We start from the raw sequence: 18,931 nt of genomic DNA, 5'->3' as shown, positions 1-18,931 counted from the left end.
TAGATGAAATATGTGTTACAGTACATATTTCTGGAGAACAGTCCATGTATTCTTTCCGTATACAGTATTAATTTATGAAGTAAAGCATCAAATATCCTATGAAATCTAAAAAGTTTTCTTGCCTTATGTTACCACAAACGTAAAAGAACAATACACATTCTCAGACCAGTTTCAATTAACATGAATCACAGGACAAAGACCAGTAGCATGAGGTAACTCTAACTCTTACATTCATGCTGATCAATGTCTTCCACATAATAGTTATTTAGCATTGTCCAGGCTTAGGGTAGGCCTGCTTCTCTATATGCCCAAAGAAACTTTCTCTTTGACTTCTCCAAGAAATTTCACATGAAACCTGCCATAAGGCAAATTGAGTTCAACAGATATGAAGTTAATAACTCAACCCTTGGACTGCTGGTCCTATTCCCCTTTCTCTGTTGTAGCCTCAGCTCACGTAATTGTAAAAGTTGTGTTGCCAAGTTTCACCAGCTTTTGCCAGCTGAAAAATCTCTAAATTTACATAACCTAAATGGCAGAAGCAGCTCTGGAATTTGCTCTGTGAAGATTAAAATCACTTTCCTTAAAGGCCTTTTATTCCTTTAGAGCCCTTAGTTTGTAATGAAACAAGGGAAAAAACAAAAGAGGACAAATGTCAACTCAGACTGCAATGGGAAACTGATAAAAGGAAATCACTCTAACACCCAAACCTTGCTACTGAAAGCAGTATTAGATCTGCTGGTGGCATCTGCTGGTGCATTTCAAAAAGTCATTTGCACCAGTGAAGTAAGTGCCAAAGGATGCTCTCCCTCTTTGAACTCATTTTGGCTGTAGGAGGTGTAAAGGAATGGAGAATCTATTGAGTGCTGATCAAGTCATACACATGCATCTGAAGGGGGAACTTGGCCCTCTGTTGAGCTACCTCATGAAAGAAATCCATAAAAGTACATTAAACACAAAGGTAACACAATGACTCTATCTTGAACAACACGGACATCTAGGAGACAAATGTTGGGTGTATTTGGCTGTACGTGTGACTGCCTTTTACAGTTTTGCCTGGGCAGCTGCCATCAGCTGCTGCCAGAGATGGGGACCTGGGCAAGGAAAATCTCCAGCCTTCATGGGAGTGACTATTCTTAGGCAAAGCTAAAGGAAGCTGTCCCTACCTGTGTATGTTTTCTTCCAGCTTTTTCACCTTCAGCTCATCCTCTTCTGACTGCTTCCTTCTGGCTTCTTCCTCTTCTGCAGAGCCAGCAGGAATTCCCTGTAGCAGCCATTTTTCCCGAAGAGCTTTTGACTGCAATGTAAAAAAATCCCATATCTTAGGTATAGACTGAACAACAACTCTCTGAAGATTGAGAAGAAGCTGTCTTTCTTGTCCCCACTGAATTTCAGTTTACTGCTTCAGACAGTTGATAACAGCCAAACAATCAGCTGTTTATTTAGATGTCAGGTCTTTCACATTGAGGAGTGTCGGTTTCAAAGTATACAGTCTATTTACCATCAATGCCTTAATATGAAGTTCTTCTTAGTTCCTAATAAAACCAAGAGTTTAAAATTAGCAAATTAGCAAGTCCTGCAAGAACTGAAATTTTTGAACTGAAGTGTGGATTTCTTGTGACTAATAAAGCATGTGCTAGAAGGACTAAAGTCATAAACTTTTTAAAGCTTTGAAAACGAAAGATCAGTGTGCTCTAAATGTAATGTTTTTCATGGAGTATAAAATTAGTCTCCTGTTAAATCAATCAAAGATGTTTTCTATTTATACAACAGATGTGTTTCCATATATTTACAGGCAGACAGACAGACACAGCTATACATAAACATGAGCACTCAAATCATCTCTTGGGCATACACAAAGTAGAACAAATGAAAAAAAGTGTTCCAGAAATTGTGATAGGGTTGCCAGGACACAGCAATACTGTTGCAAAAAGCATCAATATCCTTCACCCAACAGAATTATTCCTGGGAGTTTTGTTGTGCTTTCTACACTGAAAATGTGGCTACAACCTCACCTGGTTCCTGTTCAATGCAGCTGCAGTTTATCCAGGGTTGTTGACCAGTGGAGGTGGACTGGTTGAAAGCCATGCTTTACACAGCACACACGCCTATGTTCCTTGTCTGGTCTAAATATGACAAAGGAATGCAGCAGATAGGATGAGGAACACCAGGAGCCCAAAGCTAAACAGGACTTTGCCCTTTGGCAAGAAGGAAATTGAGCTGGTGGAAAAAATGGTCATCCAGGGGACTAACCAAACTTTCCCTTGCATTGATCAGTAAAAGGGAGCCTTGGTTTTGAATTTGCAAAATGATTGGCAATGCTAGTTCAAGGAACCAGCTCCTCTTCTGCAAAGAGGAATTAATCAGGAAATCATCAGTTCAAGGAAATTGGATTTCAGAGGCAGCCCAAACATGCTGTATGTGTCTTCTGAATGCCACGCTTGTTGCTGGAATAGAACCTGATTTGTGCAAACTGCATATAAAGGGAAAACATTTACCACCAACAGCAAGCTTCAAACCTTGCCCAAAATAGAAACATTTTTGACATGACAGACAAGGCTTTCTTGCTAGTTTTTGAGTGTCTGTATATATATAGACATAGTATCTATGCACAAAGTACTTTTGCCTCTCCATGACCTATTTGATGTCAGGCAATTCGATTTTAGGAAGGCAGCAGACATAAAGCAACACCAAATGCACACACAAATTATACTTTATAAATTACTCAAGCTTTCACTGGTTTTAACATGACAGAATATCTAGGTGGATTTAAAGTGACTTCTATGTGAGTTAGGCCTTCTGCATAACAGAAAAGGTCTCATGCTCTTGTCCCATGCAGCCATGTTCAATAGTTAGACCTGCTGATGCTGGTGACATACTTTACCTCAATGAACTCAGCTTTGCTCATGGCTTCCAAGCTGTTAGTTGCCAAAACAGTATGAGTGGCTATCTCCAGCCACAGTTTCTGCAGTTTGCTGCTCCTTGTCCTGGCATTACCATCCATTAGTGCTTTCTGCCACATTTCATGCTGGTAGTGAAATTTTTGTGTTCAGCTGAGTTGATTACCAGCCAGAATTTTCATCATCTCATTCAAACTCACCATGCTATAGAAATGTCCCCTCAGCAGAGAACTCTCAAGTCATCAGATGTGCAAACAAACAAAGTGAGACAAAGATGGATTTACAGGTCTTGAGGGGCTAAACTTTTAACAACGTGTGCTTTGGCCTTTAAAGTCTCAGTGGGTACCTGCTGGGCTAGATCCAGTGCAAAGCCTACTGAGGGCTGACTGCTCTCTACCAAATTGCTGCCTTATCTTTCAAATGTGGACCAGCTGCATGAGGAACTACTCAGCTTGCATGCATCTTAGCTGTGGTCTTGAATCTGAAATCTTGAATGACACTCAGTTGGAAAAAAACCGTAGGTTTCTAAAGATGACATTCTAAAGATGAAGACAGCCTTCTCTGCTCTAAACCTGGTTCAGATACGGCTCCAGCAAAAAATAAATAAATAACCAAAGGCTTTGACAAAGTGCTGCTTGGACAGCACTGGCACTGAAGACATTAAGTTAACAGTCACTCCTCTCCTACTCCAGGAGGACAGATAAAATTGAGGCTTTTCTCAATGTGCTTTTACAGAGTCTCCATGCTGATGCTCACACAGGGAGAAGCCAGTCCCTTCAGTACAACTGCTGTACTAAAAGTAAGATATTTTGTACAGCCTTTGTTTTGGTCTTTGTTTATATGAAACACTTAAGCTACAAAATCACATGGTTTCTTTCCCCCTAAAGCCTTTTTTTTTTTTTTAACCTATTAATAGCATGAATTTAAAACTGGAAAGCACCAACGGGCTTTTAAAAAGACATATTTAGAGACAAGAATGCTATGATCTACTAAAAATCCTCCCTCTTGGGTGAAATGTCAGCATATTTTATCTGAAACAGAAAAACTGAAAGCTTTGATGTTTCTGGCTCTCCTTTTTAAGATGAAAATTAAGACATTTGTTAAATACTATGCTGAGGAATTCAGACATGAGGACTGAGAAATGGAAGCATTTATAAATGTATTTCTTAAACTGCAGAGAGTCTATTTGCCAAGCTGCTGAGGTTAGGTGTATTTATGCACTCACTGCAGATACAATAGGCCAACAGGCAGGCATACACCAGGGGATGTTGGTCACACATCTGCTGTGCAGGAAGCATTTCCTCTCCAGCCAGATAACTGCTGTAGGAGTGAAGCAGTGGGCAGGGATGGAAGAATCTCTCACCTGCTTTAAGCAAACATTTCCCAAGGAGGCATTTTCATCACAAACACGTAGGAAAGGCCTTGGTACTTATGATGAAACCAAGGCTGGGTAGTGAGGTGGTGGTAAAGCTGTGCTGGGTACTCAGGCACAGCTCCTGGATATCAGACAGCCCACATCAAAGCAACCAAGACAGCTGCAAACCAGAGCCAGATGCAGACTGGAAACAAAAGAGAGTTTGCTGCCATCTGTCCTCCATAGCTATGAAATTTGGGTTATGCTTCTTAAAAAATCTTTCAAAATCTTACTGCAGGAAGAACAGGGGGTGTTTCCCAAGTGTGCTAAAATAAGGTTTGCATGAGGATGGAACCCAAAAATTCATACTTGTGTGAGTTACCCCTGTTCAACAATATTGTGCATTTGCTTAACAGCCTGTGATTAAAACAGCCACAAGATAGTATTTCAGCATTGCTTCTCCTTCATTGTCTGCTATGAGCTTTAACTCTTCTCTGCATTTTAAAGCTTCTTTACGCACTCCATTGTGCTGTATGATTAGGTATTGTCCAAATGATAAAGAGCTCTGAGAGTGGCAACATACACTACTGTAAAAATACAGGTACTTGTACTGCTCATTGCCATACTGGAATATGTGGATATTGCGAATAATGTGAATATTGTGACTACTGTGAATACAGGGAATATGCTGTACTTTCAGAAAGAACCCCTTCACAGACAGCACAGCAGCTATGCTATGTACTGTCTGGTATAAGTATTCCTTCATTTACTGCAAGAGAACAATTTCTTCAGGGCTAAATCCTTCATCAGAAATTAGATCATGTCATTAAAAAGGCTTTCTGTTACTGAAGTGGAAAGGGCACTGGGTATGAGATCCTTTGGGTTGCCAGTGCTCTCAGGTGATTTTGTTTGTTTGCACAGAATTGAGAATTGGGATTGTAGAAATAACTTGCAGCTTTACTTTGTTGAGTTTGCTCAAGCATAGGAAAACCAGCTGACATCTGCACCATGCAAAAACCAAAAAACCAGGCCACAGATATGTGAACAGACCATAGTGAGGACATAAATAAGTGAACAACTGTTGGACAGGACAGAAAGAAATTGTACCAAATGTCTAAATGCAGCAGACACAGTGATGGCCATAAAAGTGGTGCATTGCAATCTTACATGCTAATATTTATTACATGCTTATATTTATTCCACTTGCATGCTTCAGGACAGTGAAGCCTGAGGGCTCTAAGTTGTTTACATTTAGTGCTAGCAAGGAAATAATGCATAGCTTCTCAAATGCACATAGTAGAATTAATGCTGTATATGCAAAGAAAACCTTCACTGTTAGTGCTGCATTTTGCTTTAATGTTGCATCAAAAGTTCAAGTATCAGAGGACATTTTATTACAGCAAGTAAACCTTTTAGCATCCTTTTCATAAATCATTATGCCTACTCCATGCCACCTCTTCACTCCCTGTTTTGTGAGTTGATTAGTTCTAACCATCAGTCTTACCAATTTTATCTTCCATAAACTTTTTTCATAAGAATAACAATTTGCTGTCCTACATCCAGTGTGACAGTGTCTTAACCTGAGGCCCAAATGCATCTGCCAGACTTGCCATGACATTTTATGACAAGAGAATAGCCCCAGTTCTTGCTGTGCTGCTGCCTTTGAGGTAGTCCCTTAAACAAGCTTTGTGTGTTTTTTGTGCTTTGCACTCCTTAAAACAGTGCCTGCTGAAGTGGAGCACTCCTCTGTCTCCTGAGTTCAAGGAAGATGATAATCCGGAGAAGAAACAAAGGTCAAAAGTTGACCCAAGACAGCCTCCTCCAGTAAATGTGCCTGCTCTTGTGAAACACTTCTGGATATGGACTATTCTGGGTAATTATGGTCTTCTGTGCCCTAGAAAACAGCCACTAATGATCCCTGGTATGATTCCACTGAAATGAAAGTCACTTTTACTGAAATCTTTGCCAAATTGAAGTTTTGCCAAAAGTCTTTGCATTTTGAGGCTTGAAGGCCATGAGGCATTAACATTTTAGAGCTGAAGTTATTTATTAATATGAAATTATTTTCTCCCTCTATCCATTCAGTGTCTGTGTCATGGAAAAACACGAACACAAAAGGCTGGCTCTTCAAATCCATATATAACCAGCCCATGCCTACTAAAAGAGTGCAATGAACATTTTTTGTGCATCACATCTGTGAGTCAAATGTTACCCCCAAATTCTCCCATTGGGATGCTAGCGTAAACTGGCTGCATTTCAGATTTGTTCTCTGCACTGCAAAAAGTTACCTTGGTACAAAAAATGTGAGGTTTTTAGGCAGATCTGGAGCTCTGGAGGCAGCAATGAGTCTGAGTTTGCTGTTTGGCAGCTACCAGGAGCTCCCCTGTCACCCAGTGGATCAGGGAAAGCCTGATCCAAGAGGGAAAGCCTCCCAGAGCAGCAAAGCCTGTTCTGTTTGTGCATGCTCCCAAGCTTCTGCCTGGGCTGATAAAATTGAGTTTGTAAGGGACACAAGTGCAAGAATGACCACTGTCAAAAATGCTCTGGGATTCCTCTTTTGTCCTGTCTACCCTTTTTCCTCTCCAAACACAGCATTTCTTGCTGTTGTATTCTTGTGCCACTTCTCGAGCATCCACCTGGCTCTAGCCCAGCTAGTGCAGGCCACCCAGCATGTCTGGGTCTGGCCTGATGACACACAGCACTGTTGCCAGCATTAGCAAAGAGGTCACTGGGACATGAGGTACTGAGGTTCTAGAAAGACTTGTTCCTTTGCCAGCAGGCCTTCCCTTGCCTTTCAAAAAAAAAAAAAAAAAAGAAAAGAAGTATTATTCACGTGGCTGTAGTGTGAGTAGGCATGTTAATGTTAGGTGCCCTTAACCATTTGTGCGTAAACATGCAAATGCAGAGAGGGGCTATAGAAACAAACTGTATGACAGGTAAGTCCATCTGGAAATAAGCAGCCTCCTGGAATGTATTCCTGAGTGATGCTGTAGTACTTAATTTTCCATTAGGCAAATGAAAAAATCTGCCTCTGCTCAGACTGATGCAGAGTTTTGCTACGTGGGTTTTCAGTGTGAGAGAATCCTCTTGCAGAACAAAGGAGAGGTGTGGTCCTCAGCAAACACAAGGGATTCTACTCTGCTCTGCTGCAAGATGGATGTGGCCTTGTATGGTATGACTGTCCCTCGAACGGACATTTTCAGCTTGCTGGTATGATCTGGTTTTATATAGTAGCAAAACCTTTTGTTGCCTTTCCAGTTATCTGAGACACTTGTTTTAGCCCAAGGAGCATGTCTGCATGATGGATATGATTCAAGCATTGCCCAGATTAGGGAATAAAGCCAAGCTGAAAAATCTGCAGCTTTATTGTAGTCTTTACTTGAATCACATTGTCATAGTTTTCATATGTATGATGCAAGAAAAAAACCCCAAAAAGTATCCTAGCTGGTGAAGCTTAGCCAGCTCAAGAGCAAACAGCATGTTTATAAAGAAGATTAAACATTATCCTGCAGAGTTGCCAGTTTGTTGTTGTTATTCTTTGTTCAGGAAATGAACGAAACATTTCTTAGAAGTATCTTAAGGAAGTGATGTCTTAAAAATTTTTTTAAGGAGGTTACATTTATTCCAAGAGTCGCAAAGGTTGTACAACAGTCAGTTAATATGTATTCATCACACAGAACATTAAAACACACTAACTTAACTTTTCCCATAATTTTTTGACCTGACCACTGTAATTGAAAACCTTTTGTGAACAGGCATTGGAGACTGATGGCATAACCTCTTCCTAAGTTTCTTCTCAGTCACAGAGGTATGGGTAATTTGCCTGAGTTTCTTCTTTTCCTAAAATCCTTACTGCAGTGGACCACTGAGGCCAGGATCTCCAAAGCAGCTGGCTCACCAATGGAACTGCTTCTCTGCCTGTCCCTAAAAAGCATGTCTCCTCCTTCTCTACAGCTCCAGGAGTAACAGAATTTTGCTACAGCACCAGTGAGCCACCAGGTTGTGGGTGTAACAGGGGTACTTATAAAGAGATTAGAAAATAAATAATAAAAAAAGCAAGTAAATAAGGAAATATAAATAAGAAATGGACACTATTATAAGCCCAGGCAGAAATCGTGACAGCCAAAAGACTTTGCAGAGATAATCTTTCTCCCTTGTTTGCTTGCTGTAGCAGGTTCATTTGACTGCCCTTCTGAGTATTTACATAGCCACTTTTTCTCAAAGCACATATTCAGCACAGCAACAGAGCAGACAGGGACACATAACTCAGTGCCACATGACTGCAGAAACAGGTAAAGGAAGACTGAGATAGCTGGCATGATTTGTGCTCACTTTGGGAAGGGCTGCATCTCAGCTGGGTGCCCTCATGACAAGGTATGCCTTCAGTGTGAGCCACGTGCAACCGGAGCTGGAGATGCAAGGAGAAGGCGTGTCTGTGGCAAATGACCTGAGGGATGAGTATGATGATAGCTGTAGATGGCTTCTTCATGAAAGTCTCATGCTTTGTCTGTTTGAAAACCTCACAGGGACAGAAACTGCAGCTGTACAGACAGAGGCCCAATTAGGAATGATTTTTGGGGAAAAAAGCAACAATCGGTTTATGTCCTGTGAGAAACTCCCATTCATTAGCAAAATCACCAGTAAAAACTTTCTGAGTACATTGCTTTTAAACTGTTCAGGTCCCATTTATTTAACTTCATAAATCAAGTAGATTTATTGTTTCCAGTCAAAGATGAAGAGAAATTAAAACCTAAGCTCTTTTAGCTTCAAGGAAACCCACCACAGCAAGAGACATTGTCAAGACTCTACAAGAGCAGACACAACGTTTGTATTTCTCATTCAGATCATTCATCAGCTACAGAGCACTGGCCTGTACAGATTAGTTTCACTGACACAGATCAGACGTATGGTCCAATACAAGGTAAGTCTTTCTAACATTCATTAAAGACTTGAGATGACATTGAGAAGGAACACAATGAACACTAAGATGACAATTAAGTCAAGCACAGCTTCTTTTCTACATATATTTTCTAAACATCCAGTCTACCAGAAAGTTCTGCTCGAAGTAACAGGAAGATACCTCTTTTGAAGAGTTGTGTTTTATGTTGGAGAGTGAGGGTTTCTTTTTCTGTGTCTCTCTTTAGGAAGTCTGTGTAAAATTTCAGACTTTTTCATTGGAGGATGATAATGATGATTCTGTTCACTTGTTTAATATTTCACTTGTGGCAAGGTTAAGCACCATTATAATGAGAATAAACTATACACAAGTGCCAGTGGCTGCAGCAGAGGTGAGGGGAGGGATGAGGAGACTGGGCTGCCCCAGCAGGCAGATGCCATCAGGGACATAGCTTGCAAAAGGGGATGCAACAATGAGGTCCCACATGGCCCAACTTGGGAGCAAGTGTCCTGGGGGTAGGGCATGGGATTCTGTCCTGGTCAAGTATCCAAATGTATGGGGGTGAAGATATGCATGGGATAAACCTGCTCCTGATGGCACATAAATTGCTTTTTAACTCCATGAGAACGTATCTGATTCCCATGGAATTTTGGAGTTGGAATGAAAAACAGTAGCAAGCTGGCTGAAGTTTCTGGCCTTCATGGGGCTGGACTGAAGACCGAATAAGACCCCCTCTCAAAGATACACACATGAAAAGAGTGACCACAGATTTACCTTCTGGTGCCAGAGATTTAGGTATGCTTTGGTTTTCCCTGCAGGTACTCACTCCATGTTTACAAAGGAAGCAAAGTGTAGCAGTGAGAGAAGTAAAAATTAATAAAAAGATAAATCTTTTTAGAATAGTTAACAATCTGAGATTTTAAAAATTGTCAAACCTCTCCCCTTAAAACAAATAAGCTTTGCAAGTTATCATTACTACAGAGCCACAGTTGTTTTGCATTATTATCTCCCCCCAAAAAAAATTGCCCTTTATATTCAGTCTCTCCTTGGCTTCAGTTTATCACTCCTTCCCACATACACATATCAGTCAAAAGAAGCAAAAAGAAAAGTTACATTTCAGAGATTCCTTTCTACTCTAGTCTTAAAATTTCTTACATCCATTATTTAAAAAAGCTGGATTCATGTGATGTGAATTTGGTTTTGAACATGTTTCAGGCCATTGGGAGGGGCTGAGGTTGCAGAGAGCTGTAAGCTTCCTTGAGCTACATTGGCACAGGCTGGCTAAAACAAAGTATGCTGGAGTTGCCATGAGGTGCTCAAAGGACCTTGTTACTGCTTGAAACCTGACTGCTAATTTTGATGTGTTTCAAGAAAGTCCCGCCTGTACGATATGTTTATTTACATGATCATCCCAGGAGAACTCTGCCCCAGTTCAAAGCAGAGCTCACACATAATATTTTTCCTAAATAAAAGCACAACTCGTAGAGGGATCATACCATAATAATTACAGCTGTGTTTCAATGGCATGCAAGCAGATAAGGAACACAAGTTAAAGGACTAAAGCTCTCATTTCTCTGTGGTAAACAATTTGTGTAGCTGGCCTGGATAAACGATTCTGTTTTTTTTTTTTATTCTATTTTCTTATTACAGAAAGATTTTAACAGGGGATAGTTACTTAGTTTTATGATCTAGAAGAGAGCCTCTCGATTCTCAGTTTAAATCCTGGTGGGAAACAAACTTCTCAGGATAAGGTGGGCATCAGCCCAAAGGTGCTAATACACATAATGGGACAAAGAGGGGTCTGTGTGCCCTGAGCTCTCAAAGTGGAAATTTCTCTCTGAATTAGTTCTTAATCTCTCCAGGTCCCAAAAGTGCTGATAAAGCTCTTTACAGACAGTTAAAAATGAATTTATGCTCACAAGCCCTGTTCCCCATGGGGGACTTCAATGACCCCAACACCTTTTGGAGGGACAACAGCAGGGCATAACCAATCCAAGAGGTTCCTGGAATGCCGTGATGATAGCTTCCTTCTACAAGTGATAGAGAAGCCAAGGAGAGGAGGTGTTATTCTCACCAGTAAGGGGGGGCTGGTGGGAAATGTGAAGCTCGAGGGCAGCCTCGACTGCAAGGACCATGAAATGGAATTTGAGATCCTTAGGGCAGCAGGAAGGTGCACAGGAAGTTCACTACCCTGGACTTCAGGAGAGCAGCCTTTGGTCTCCTCAGGGATCTGCTTCGTTGAGTACCACAGAATAAAACCCTGCAGGGAAGAGGTGCCCAGAAAAGCTAGTTGGTGTTAAAGGATCATCTTCTCCAAGTTCAGGAATGGTTACCCCTATGAAGAGTAAGCCTGGCAAATATACCAGGAGGTCTGTGTGGATGAACAGGATCTCCTGGACAAACTCAGACATAAAAAGAAAGCCTGTGGAGGGGGACAGCAAGGACAAGTGGTGAAAGCAATTCCTGCAGGTGAGGAATATAAGCAGCCAGGGGATCAGGTCAGGAAAGCTAAAGCCCTGATGGGCTTAAATATGGCCAGAGCCATCAAAGGCAACAAAAAAGGCTTCTAGAGATATGTTGGTGATAAATGGAAGACTAGGGAAAATTTTCAGTCTCTCCAGAAAGAAAAAGGAGACCTTGTTATCTGGGACATGGAGAAGGCTGAGGTACTTAATGACTTTTTGCCTCAGCCTTCACCAGCAAGTGCTCCAAACAGAATGCCTGAAATGCAGAAGGCAAAGGCAGGGGCTGGGAGAATGTAGAACCACTCACTATAGTAGAACATCAAGCTCAAGACATCTAAGGAATCTGAAGGTGCACAAGTCCATGGGACCTGATGAGAGGGCTGGTTGAAGAGGGGGGCTAAGTTATTCACTTGAGAAATTATGGAAGACTGGTAGTTGCCAGTGACTGGAAAAGTGGGAACATATCCTCTGCTTTTAAAAAGGGAAAAAAGGAAGACCTGAATAGACAGGCCAATCAGTCTCATCTACCTCAGTGCCTGGCAAGATCATGGAGCAGGATCCTTCTGGAAACGATGCTAAGCCACAGGAAAAACAAGATGATTGGCAACACCTAACATGGCCTCATTAAGGGCAAATCATGCCTGGCAGATTTGGTGGCCTTCTATGATGAAGCCATAAATCATTGGTGGATAAGGGAAGAGCAACAGATGTCATCTTCCTGGGCTTGTGCAAGGCATTTAACACTGTTCTACATGACATCCTTATCTCTGAACTAGGTCTTGGAGAATATTGCACTGACCGTGTAGGGAATGGAGACTGTATGACACCATCAAACATTTTTTTGTGTGCTTGGCTGAGTTGCCATTTGGTTTAATTTACTTGAAAACCAGAAAGGAATTCGCTACAAGGAAATAACAAAGTTCCTTCATTTGCAAAAGTTATCTCTTTTTTTCCACAATGTTGCACATATATCAAGAGAGAGACAGACATATTTATTTATATTTTCTGACAGCAATTCTTTTAAGAGTAGATAAATTTGGGACAGCGATATGACTGGAACCATAAAATTAAAATTTATTTATAGATAAGATAGTTTCAGCTAAAACCATACCCTAACAAAATCTCTATAAGAATGTGAAAAGGCTTTCCTTTTCTTGAGAGTAAAGATGTAATTATGTTTTAGATTGTGCTTATGAACTGCAGCTTTTAAGAAGCAGATGTTAAAAGAAATAGGTCCCTAATATTTACACTATTCCAGAACTAATATAACTGTGGAAAATGGATTTATTGTAATTGTAATATTTAAAGTAACAGCATAGAAGTAATTTTTCATTCAGTTAGGAGGTTTTGTTTATTTTGTTTATTTTATTACCCTTGGCCACCAAACAGTAAAAAATAACAGAAATTCTATTCAACTAATTACAGAGGCAGTCAGATTATGGAAGAAATACTGCTGTTCTGGAGTTTATTCAAAATAGTAAACATCTCTGTTAAAACAGGTCTGCCCAACTGCTGCCTAGCTGGACAAATTCTTAAAAGGAATTGTTGCTTGTAGGTTGTACTCCCCGGTTCAACTAATCAATCAAAATAAATGTCAGTCTTTCTCCAGAAACCAAATAATTTTGATGGATACTGCATAAAATATGTTTGGTGTAAGGGAAATTTTGACCACTTCTCTGATTTTAAACTATAGAAGCTGGTAACACCTCCAGTTCCCATGGACAAGGACACCCCTTTCGTAGGCATATGGCCAAGAAACTGCTGAGGCACGAAGTTTAAACTCTATCTGTTGTTAAAAAAAAACAACAAAATTACAACTCTATCTGCCAGCCTTGTGTTATATGGAAGAAAAAATATTATTTTCATATTAAGGACTGGAGTAGATGTGAGGTTAGGGGAGCTGTTGTCAACTGATTCTCATTAGAGCAAAAGAGCATATTCAGTCTCAAAGAATGGGGCTTCAAAGCATCTTTACACCTGTTCCAACACCTAGGGCCTTTCCAATGAAGGCACCTGATTGTAATGTAGACAAATACACCTCCTGCCTTCAACAGAGAGCCCCAGTGGCCCCAAGGTACTACACAGTCAGTCTGTGCCCAGCAACCTCCTTACTTTGCAGTGATTCACAGAAGAGAGGATATGGTTTCACTGTCAGCAAAACGGAATTCAGCTTTTAGAGCCTATATGACCCTAGACTCTCTCCTACTCCAGATTTTCACATTTGAAAGGTTTCAATTGATTAACTCTGAATCTCACAATGACCATTAATTGCTGGGCTACACTTTCGTTCTGATGTCCTCAGCGCTGGCCTCATACTCAGGAGCCTTTGTAACGTGTGTTGCCAAAGCCTTGTTCACATTCAGCGCTGACCTTCACTAGGTCTAGTGTTTGCTGGGTTGCTCTGCCTAAAGCAGTGGGACAGCACCTGCTGCTGCCTTATTTTCAGCCAGATAAGTAACAAGGGAAAAACAAATGAACTGGTAGTAAAGTCATTTCGTCAGGGGTCTAATTGGCATCAGCAATTTGAAAACTGCAGGTAATAAGCATAAACATTTGCAATAAATTATTTCTGTTAGATATTTTTCCATTGTGAATAAAATTTTCTGAAATTAACAGAAACCCTGTAGCTTCTAGAACCTTTATTAGGTAACCAAACATGCTATTTTACACAGTGTATTTTAAAAAGAAAATTACTCTGACACTGCACAAAAATGAAGCAAACCCACTGAATACTGGCATGAATGTCTTTGTGTGAATTCAAGCTGTTATGCTTGTGGGATCAACCCAGATACTGCAGACACAGGATTAACCCAGATTTTATTTTCAAAGGTTTCTTCACAGCAGATTTTAATGAACACTGATATGAAATCCTTACACTCTATATGGACATCAACAGCCTCATAGCATTTTGAGTAAATACAGGGGCTTCCTAGGAAAGCCTAGTCTTTTAACCTGGATGTATGCTTTGCACAGAATTAGATGAAATCCACATAATTCAGGAAATGAATCATGTTCTACTTAGCACTCCAAGGGAAAATAAATGCACTTATTTTGGTCTGGTGTGTCAGACTGGGGAGCCATATCAGACTGAGGGACTATATTCATATCAGACTTGGAGCCCCTGCCTTGGAGAGGCTGAGGACAAGCAGGATGAGGTGAGGGAGAGCACTAGGGAGGTGGCAGGGGGATACACAGTTTTGCAAATGAGCAAATCAAACTGGCAGGCAAAATAAAATGTTGGTCAGCATTTCACTAAGCAACCAGAACACTGAATGATGTATGAAACAAAAATGCAGTTTTCTTCATCTGTCTGCAAAGAGAAACAGAAACACTACCAGCCAGTGCCTCTATCTCCATTTTTGAACATGTTTATTATTTTAATTTTAGGAAGGTTCTAGCAGCAATGAGGATGAAATCTGCAATCCCAGTTAGACCTCTTCTATCACCTCATTCAGGTCTCCCAGCAGACAGTTGCTTGGTAGTACAGGCAGCTCACAGAGCATCAGTCACCATGACCACTCCTGTAAAAGCAGCACAGTTTTCCTCTGGTGACAAGTGATGACACTGAATGGAGAGGTAGTGTAGATTTTATCATGTCCTGATGCTCATCCTCACACACAGCATTACAGACCTTAAGTCTGGCTGTGATTTTAGCTGAAACAGCTGCCATTTTAAATATCTCTGCCATTAAACTTCTATGCCCTGATCTCCCATTAGCTTCCTGTATGATTACTGCTCTTGCTCCAGCCTGTGGGTTAAAAAATAGAGGGACACAGCTATTTTTCATGTGTGCCTCTGAAAAAATCCATGCAGCAAAATCAAACCTCCTCTGGTGGCAATCAACATAGCAGGGCTGAAGTCAATGCCAGTCTGCATCAGCTGAGGGGCTGATCCCACTGCACCACCTTGAGGGGTTTTACTTTTCCTATGCATGATAATAAAACATACCAACACCTATATCAAAGTAAAACAGATGAAGCAGAAAATTGACAGAACAGTCTATCCAAAAGGCTCTACTTAAAGAATTTCACAAAGAATCATAATGTAGTTAGCTTGGAAACAGTTAACATGCTAAAGGCTGTCATCAGCTTGGTGGTAAAAAGGAAAAAAATACCCAGCATCATGAAGGTACTGGAACAGTACTGCACTGCTCTGCTGCAGCACCCTATAGTTATCTGAAGAAATTCTCCCCTGCCTGTACTCAATGGAAGCCTGAACAAAATGGCAATTCCTGTTTCCCCACAGAAATGCAATCACATCTTTGACTGGAAACACCAATGTCTGACATCCACAGACTGGTGATAAACTTGATTGTGGCATTTGTGTAGGCTGATATCAATTACTTGGACTTAACTGCATTGTGTTTACCAGAAAAGGAGGAATAAATTGCAGAACATGACTGCAGGGTCTTGGAGAGGCAGGAGAAATATCCTGCCTGTAGCATAACTTGCAGTGTGGTCTACAAGTGCATGTGTGCACAGAGATATTCTGCACATCATCTCCCGATGCAGGCGCACTGTTCAAACACACACACACTCTTATTCCACAAGCAACCTAAATATCTTAATTTTAGAAACACAGCTCAGCTCACTGGCTGTGAGGATTAACTGTCCAGTTCTAATCATCTTTCTCAGATATTTTAATCACTGAAATTCCTCAGGCTCCCCTACTGAACTAATATAGCAAGATCTGACCCACAAATTCTCACCAGATACAAAAGATCACATGTATGTTTTTGTTCTTATCTTTGCTATGCACAAATATGCTCCTGACAGGAGGGATAAGCAATAGAAACAGCAAGGATGGCTTTCAAATGATGCTATCTGCAGCTGTCATGGAGACCAACAGGGACTGGGATTTCTCAGCACCCTGTTAGATATCAAGGCGCCTCTCCATGTAGATACACACATATGCATCAGCACCCTCCCTGCATGTACATACATGCCCATTTTATTATGCCATGCACACCTAATAACTTCATCCTACAATGAAATCTTTACACACATACACAGATGCATGCTAACTAACACTCCTTCTGCAACACACTCACACAAATCCTAACGACAGGCACCAGAGAAATCCAACGCAGCTCTGCAGGCAGAAAGTGCTGGCTGAAGCCATGCAGTGCACACCCAAGCCACAGCGATTGGTGTCTCATCATTATGTATAATAAATAACAGATTTAATAATAACAGCACTGTTGTGCTGCCTGCACCCACACCCTCCCGACTCCATGCTCCCAAACCGTTTAAACAACATGGTCCTGTGCATGAAGCACACGGAATGAAAAGCAGGCAGGACATGATCACTGCAAGAGATAGGCTCCGGCAGTGAAAGCTGCTTCATGTCAGAGTGGGCTTTTCCCAGCTTTCAGACGTGTGACCTGCATGTCTAATAATGAACAGATTTAGTCAATCCATCATTTCTGGCATCAGTCCCTTACCTTGAAATGCTGCAGCTGAAGTATCTGGTCCTCAAGCTGTTGTCTCTTGCCTTCTATTTCTGTCTGCCTTTTCCTTTTCTCCTTGGAAAAATAATTTTGAGAGAGAGAGAGAGAGAGGGAGAGAGGGAGAGAGGGAGGAAGAGAGAGAGAGAGAGAGAGAGAGAGAGAGAGAGAGGGAGAGATATCTCGTCAGAGAAACGGAGGCTTTAAGGGTAGCAGATTCGTAACAGCATGTAAGCAGTCAAACACATCTGTACAGATGTCACCAGTCCCATTTCACCTGCTCCTCTGCCTGGTGGTATGCAAAGAGCAGCGTCCTGGGAAGATGCTAGCCCCAGACTGGCTGGTTACTTGCCAGTAGGAGAAATTCTCCTCGCTTGCTCCCAGCAGCCAGAGCAGCAACAGTGCACAGTCCCAGAGGAGGGGAGAAAACAGGCATAACAGCTAAGAGAGAAGTTAAAGGGACAAAGATGTGATTTTGCATTTGATATGCTGGGGCCAAAACCATGGGTAGTGTGGTGCAACCGTGTGACAGCAAGGTGTCACAAAAGCAGGGGTGGCATCATGGAGGGAGAGAGCAGTCTGCAGACCTCATTTTCCCCCAGCAGGGTTGGTGGTAAGGCTTTCCCTGGGCTCTGTGGGGGGAAGATGTTTCAGCAAGATTGCATGGGATTTACATACAAGTAAATGGGATTGGTAACCTCCAGCTCTCTGGGTTTAACATTCAGGTCACCAGCACATGCCAGCAGCTGGCCCTTACCAGGTCCCTGAAGCTGGAGTGACCAAGTGGTGCCAAGGACAGCACAGTCCTTTCCACAGCTGAGCTGTTACAGCCCTGATCATTGCCACTTGCCTGTGCCCAGGCTGTGCCCTTCAGCAGGCAGCAGACTCTCTCAGGTGTTTCAAGAGGAGAATGACCTGCTTTTTCCCCTGCCACACCTTTCTCTTAAGCTGGTAAACTGTTTGCTTTTGTCAGCCTTCTGCACCGTCTTGGGAGCATTTCTCCTCATCCATCCATCCATCCATCCATCCATCCATCCATCCATCCATCCATCCATCCATCCATCCATCCCTATCCTGGACGAGGTTCCCTCTCCCCAAGGACTTTTCTCATTTTAGATTTTGTAGCCAAGACAGAAACAATGAGTAATAAATTAAGGCAGTCAGCCTCTGTTTTTACTGGAACAATGGTTTTTATTTCTTATCTGCCAAACCTTATTTTTTGTTATTTAAATAATTCAGTAGCTGTAACGTTGGGTCTAAAGACATTTGGGGATTCCTTAAATCCACAAAATAGTTTTTCTTACTTATTTCTAGGTGCCCCACTGACGCTCTGGGAATTCTCTGCTTTCCAGGGATTTCAAGCCTTCATGCCTCATCCTTAAGAGTATATGATAAGATTCTGCCTATGCAGAATTAATCATCCTTATGTTGGATGTCAAACAAGGCATTTTGGGAGGAAAACATTACATTTACAAGGAAGATCAGGAAACTTTTAAAAAATTATTAGTTAATGTCAAGCTCACTAAAAACAAGGCAAAACATGGAGGTAGAAAACTGCCTGGACCACTTCTACTGAAGAGCTAGATGTCAGAATGGTGATGGAAAGGCTGGAATAATGAATCTAGAAGAAGCAGAATAGCTACATGTTGCATACACCAAGCTGTTCTGTAATGTTTTGCACACTCTTACATGCTGATTATTCATGTATACCTACATTTACACACACAGTCCCCATTGTCTGCAAAATGTAAGACTACTGCTGAACAAATATATCTTCATAGAATAAAATCCTAGAATCATGGAATCGTCTGCATTGGAAGGGGCCTAAAAGACCATCTTGTTCCAACTGACCAACCTGCCAAGGGCAGGGTC

At 41.4% G+C, this 18,931-nt stretch overlaps 1 protein-coding gene across 5 annotated transcripts in view; it reads right to left on the bottom strand.

Annotated features, from left to right (window-relative positions):
* Positions 1-18,931, bottom strand: part of PALM2AKAP2 (PALM2 and AKAP2 fusion) — a 269,580-nt gene that overhangs the window by 203,214 nt on the left and 47,435 nt on the right. For all 5 annotated transcript variants that reach the window (XM_059873431.1, XM_059873432.1, XM_059873427.1 and 2 more), the window contains exons 2-3: positions 17,057-17,137; positions 1,164-1,294 (exon numbers count right to left, since the gene is read on the bottom strand). In XM_059873431.1, coding sequence (XP_059729414.1) covers positions 1,164-1,294; positions 17,057-17,137 — 212 coding nt within the window. The remainder of the gene's footprint in view (positions 1-1,163; positions 1,295-17,056; positions 17,138-18,931) is intronic.

Source organism: Haemorhous mexicanus, chromosome Z, assembly GCF_027477595.1.
Source record: "Haemorhous mexicanus isolate bHaeMex1 chromosome Z, bHaeMex1.pri, whole genome shotgun sequence".
NCBI lineage: Eukaryota > Metazoa > Chordata > Aves > Passeriformes > Fringillidae > Haemorhous > Haemorhous mexicanus.
Note: the sequence above shows the minus strand (reverse complement) of the source record. Positions and strands in the feature narration are given on the sequence as shown.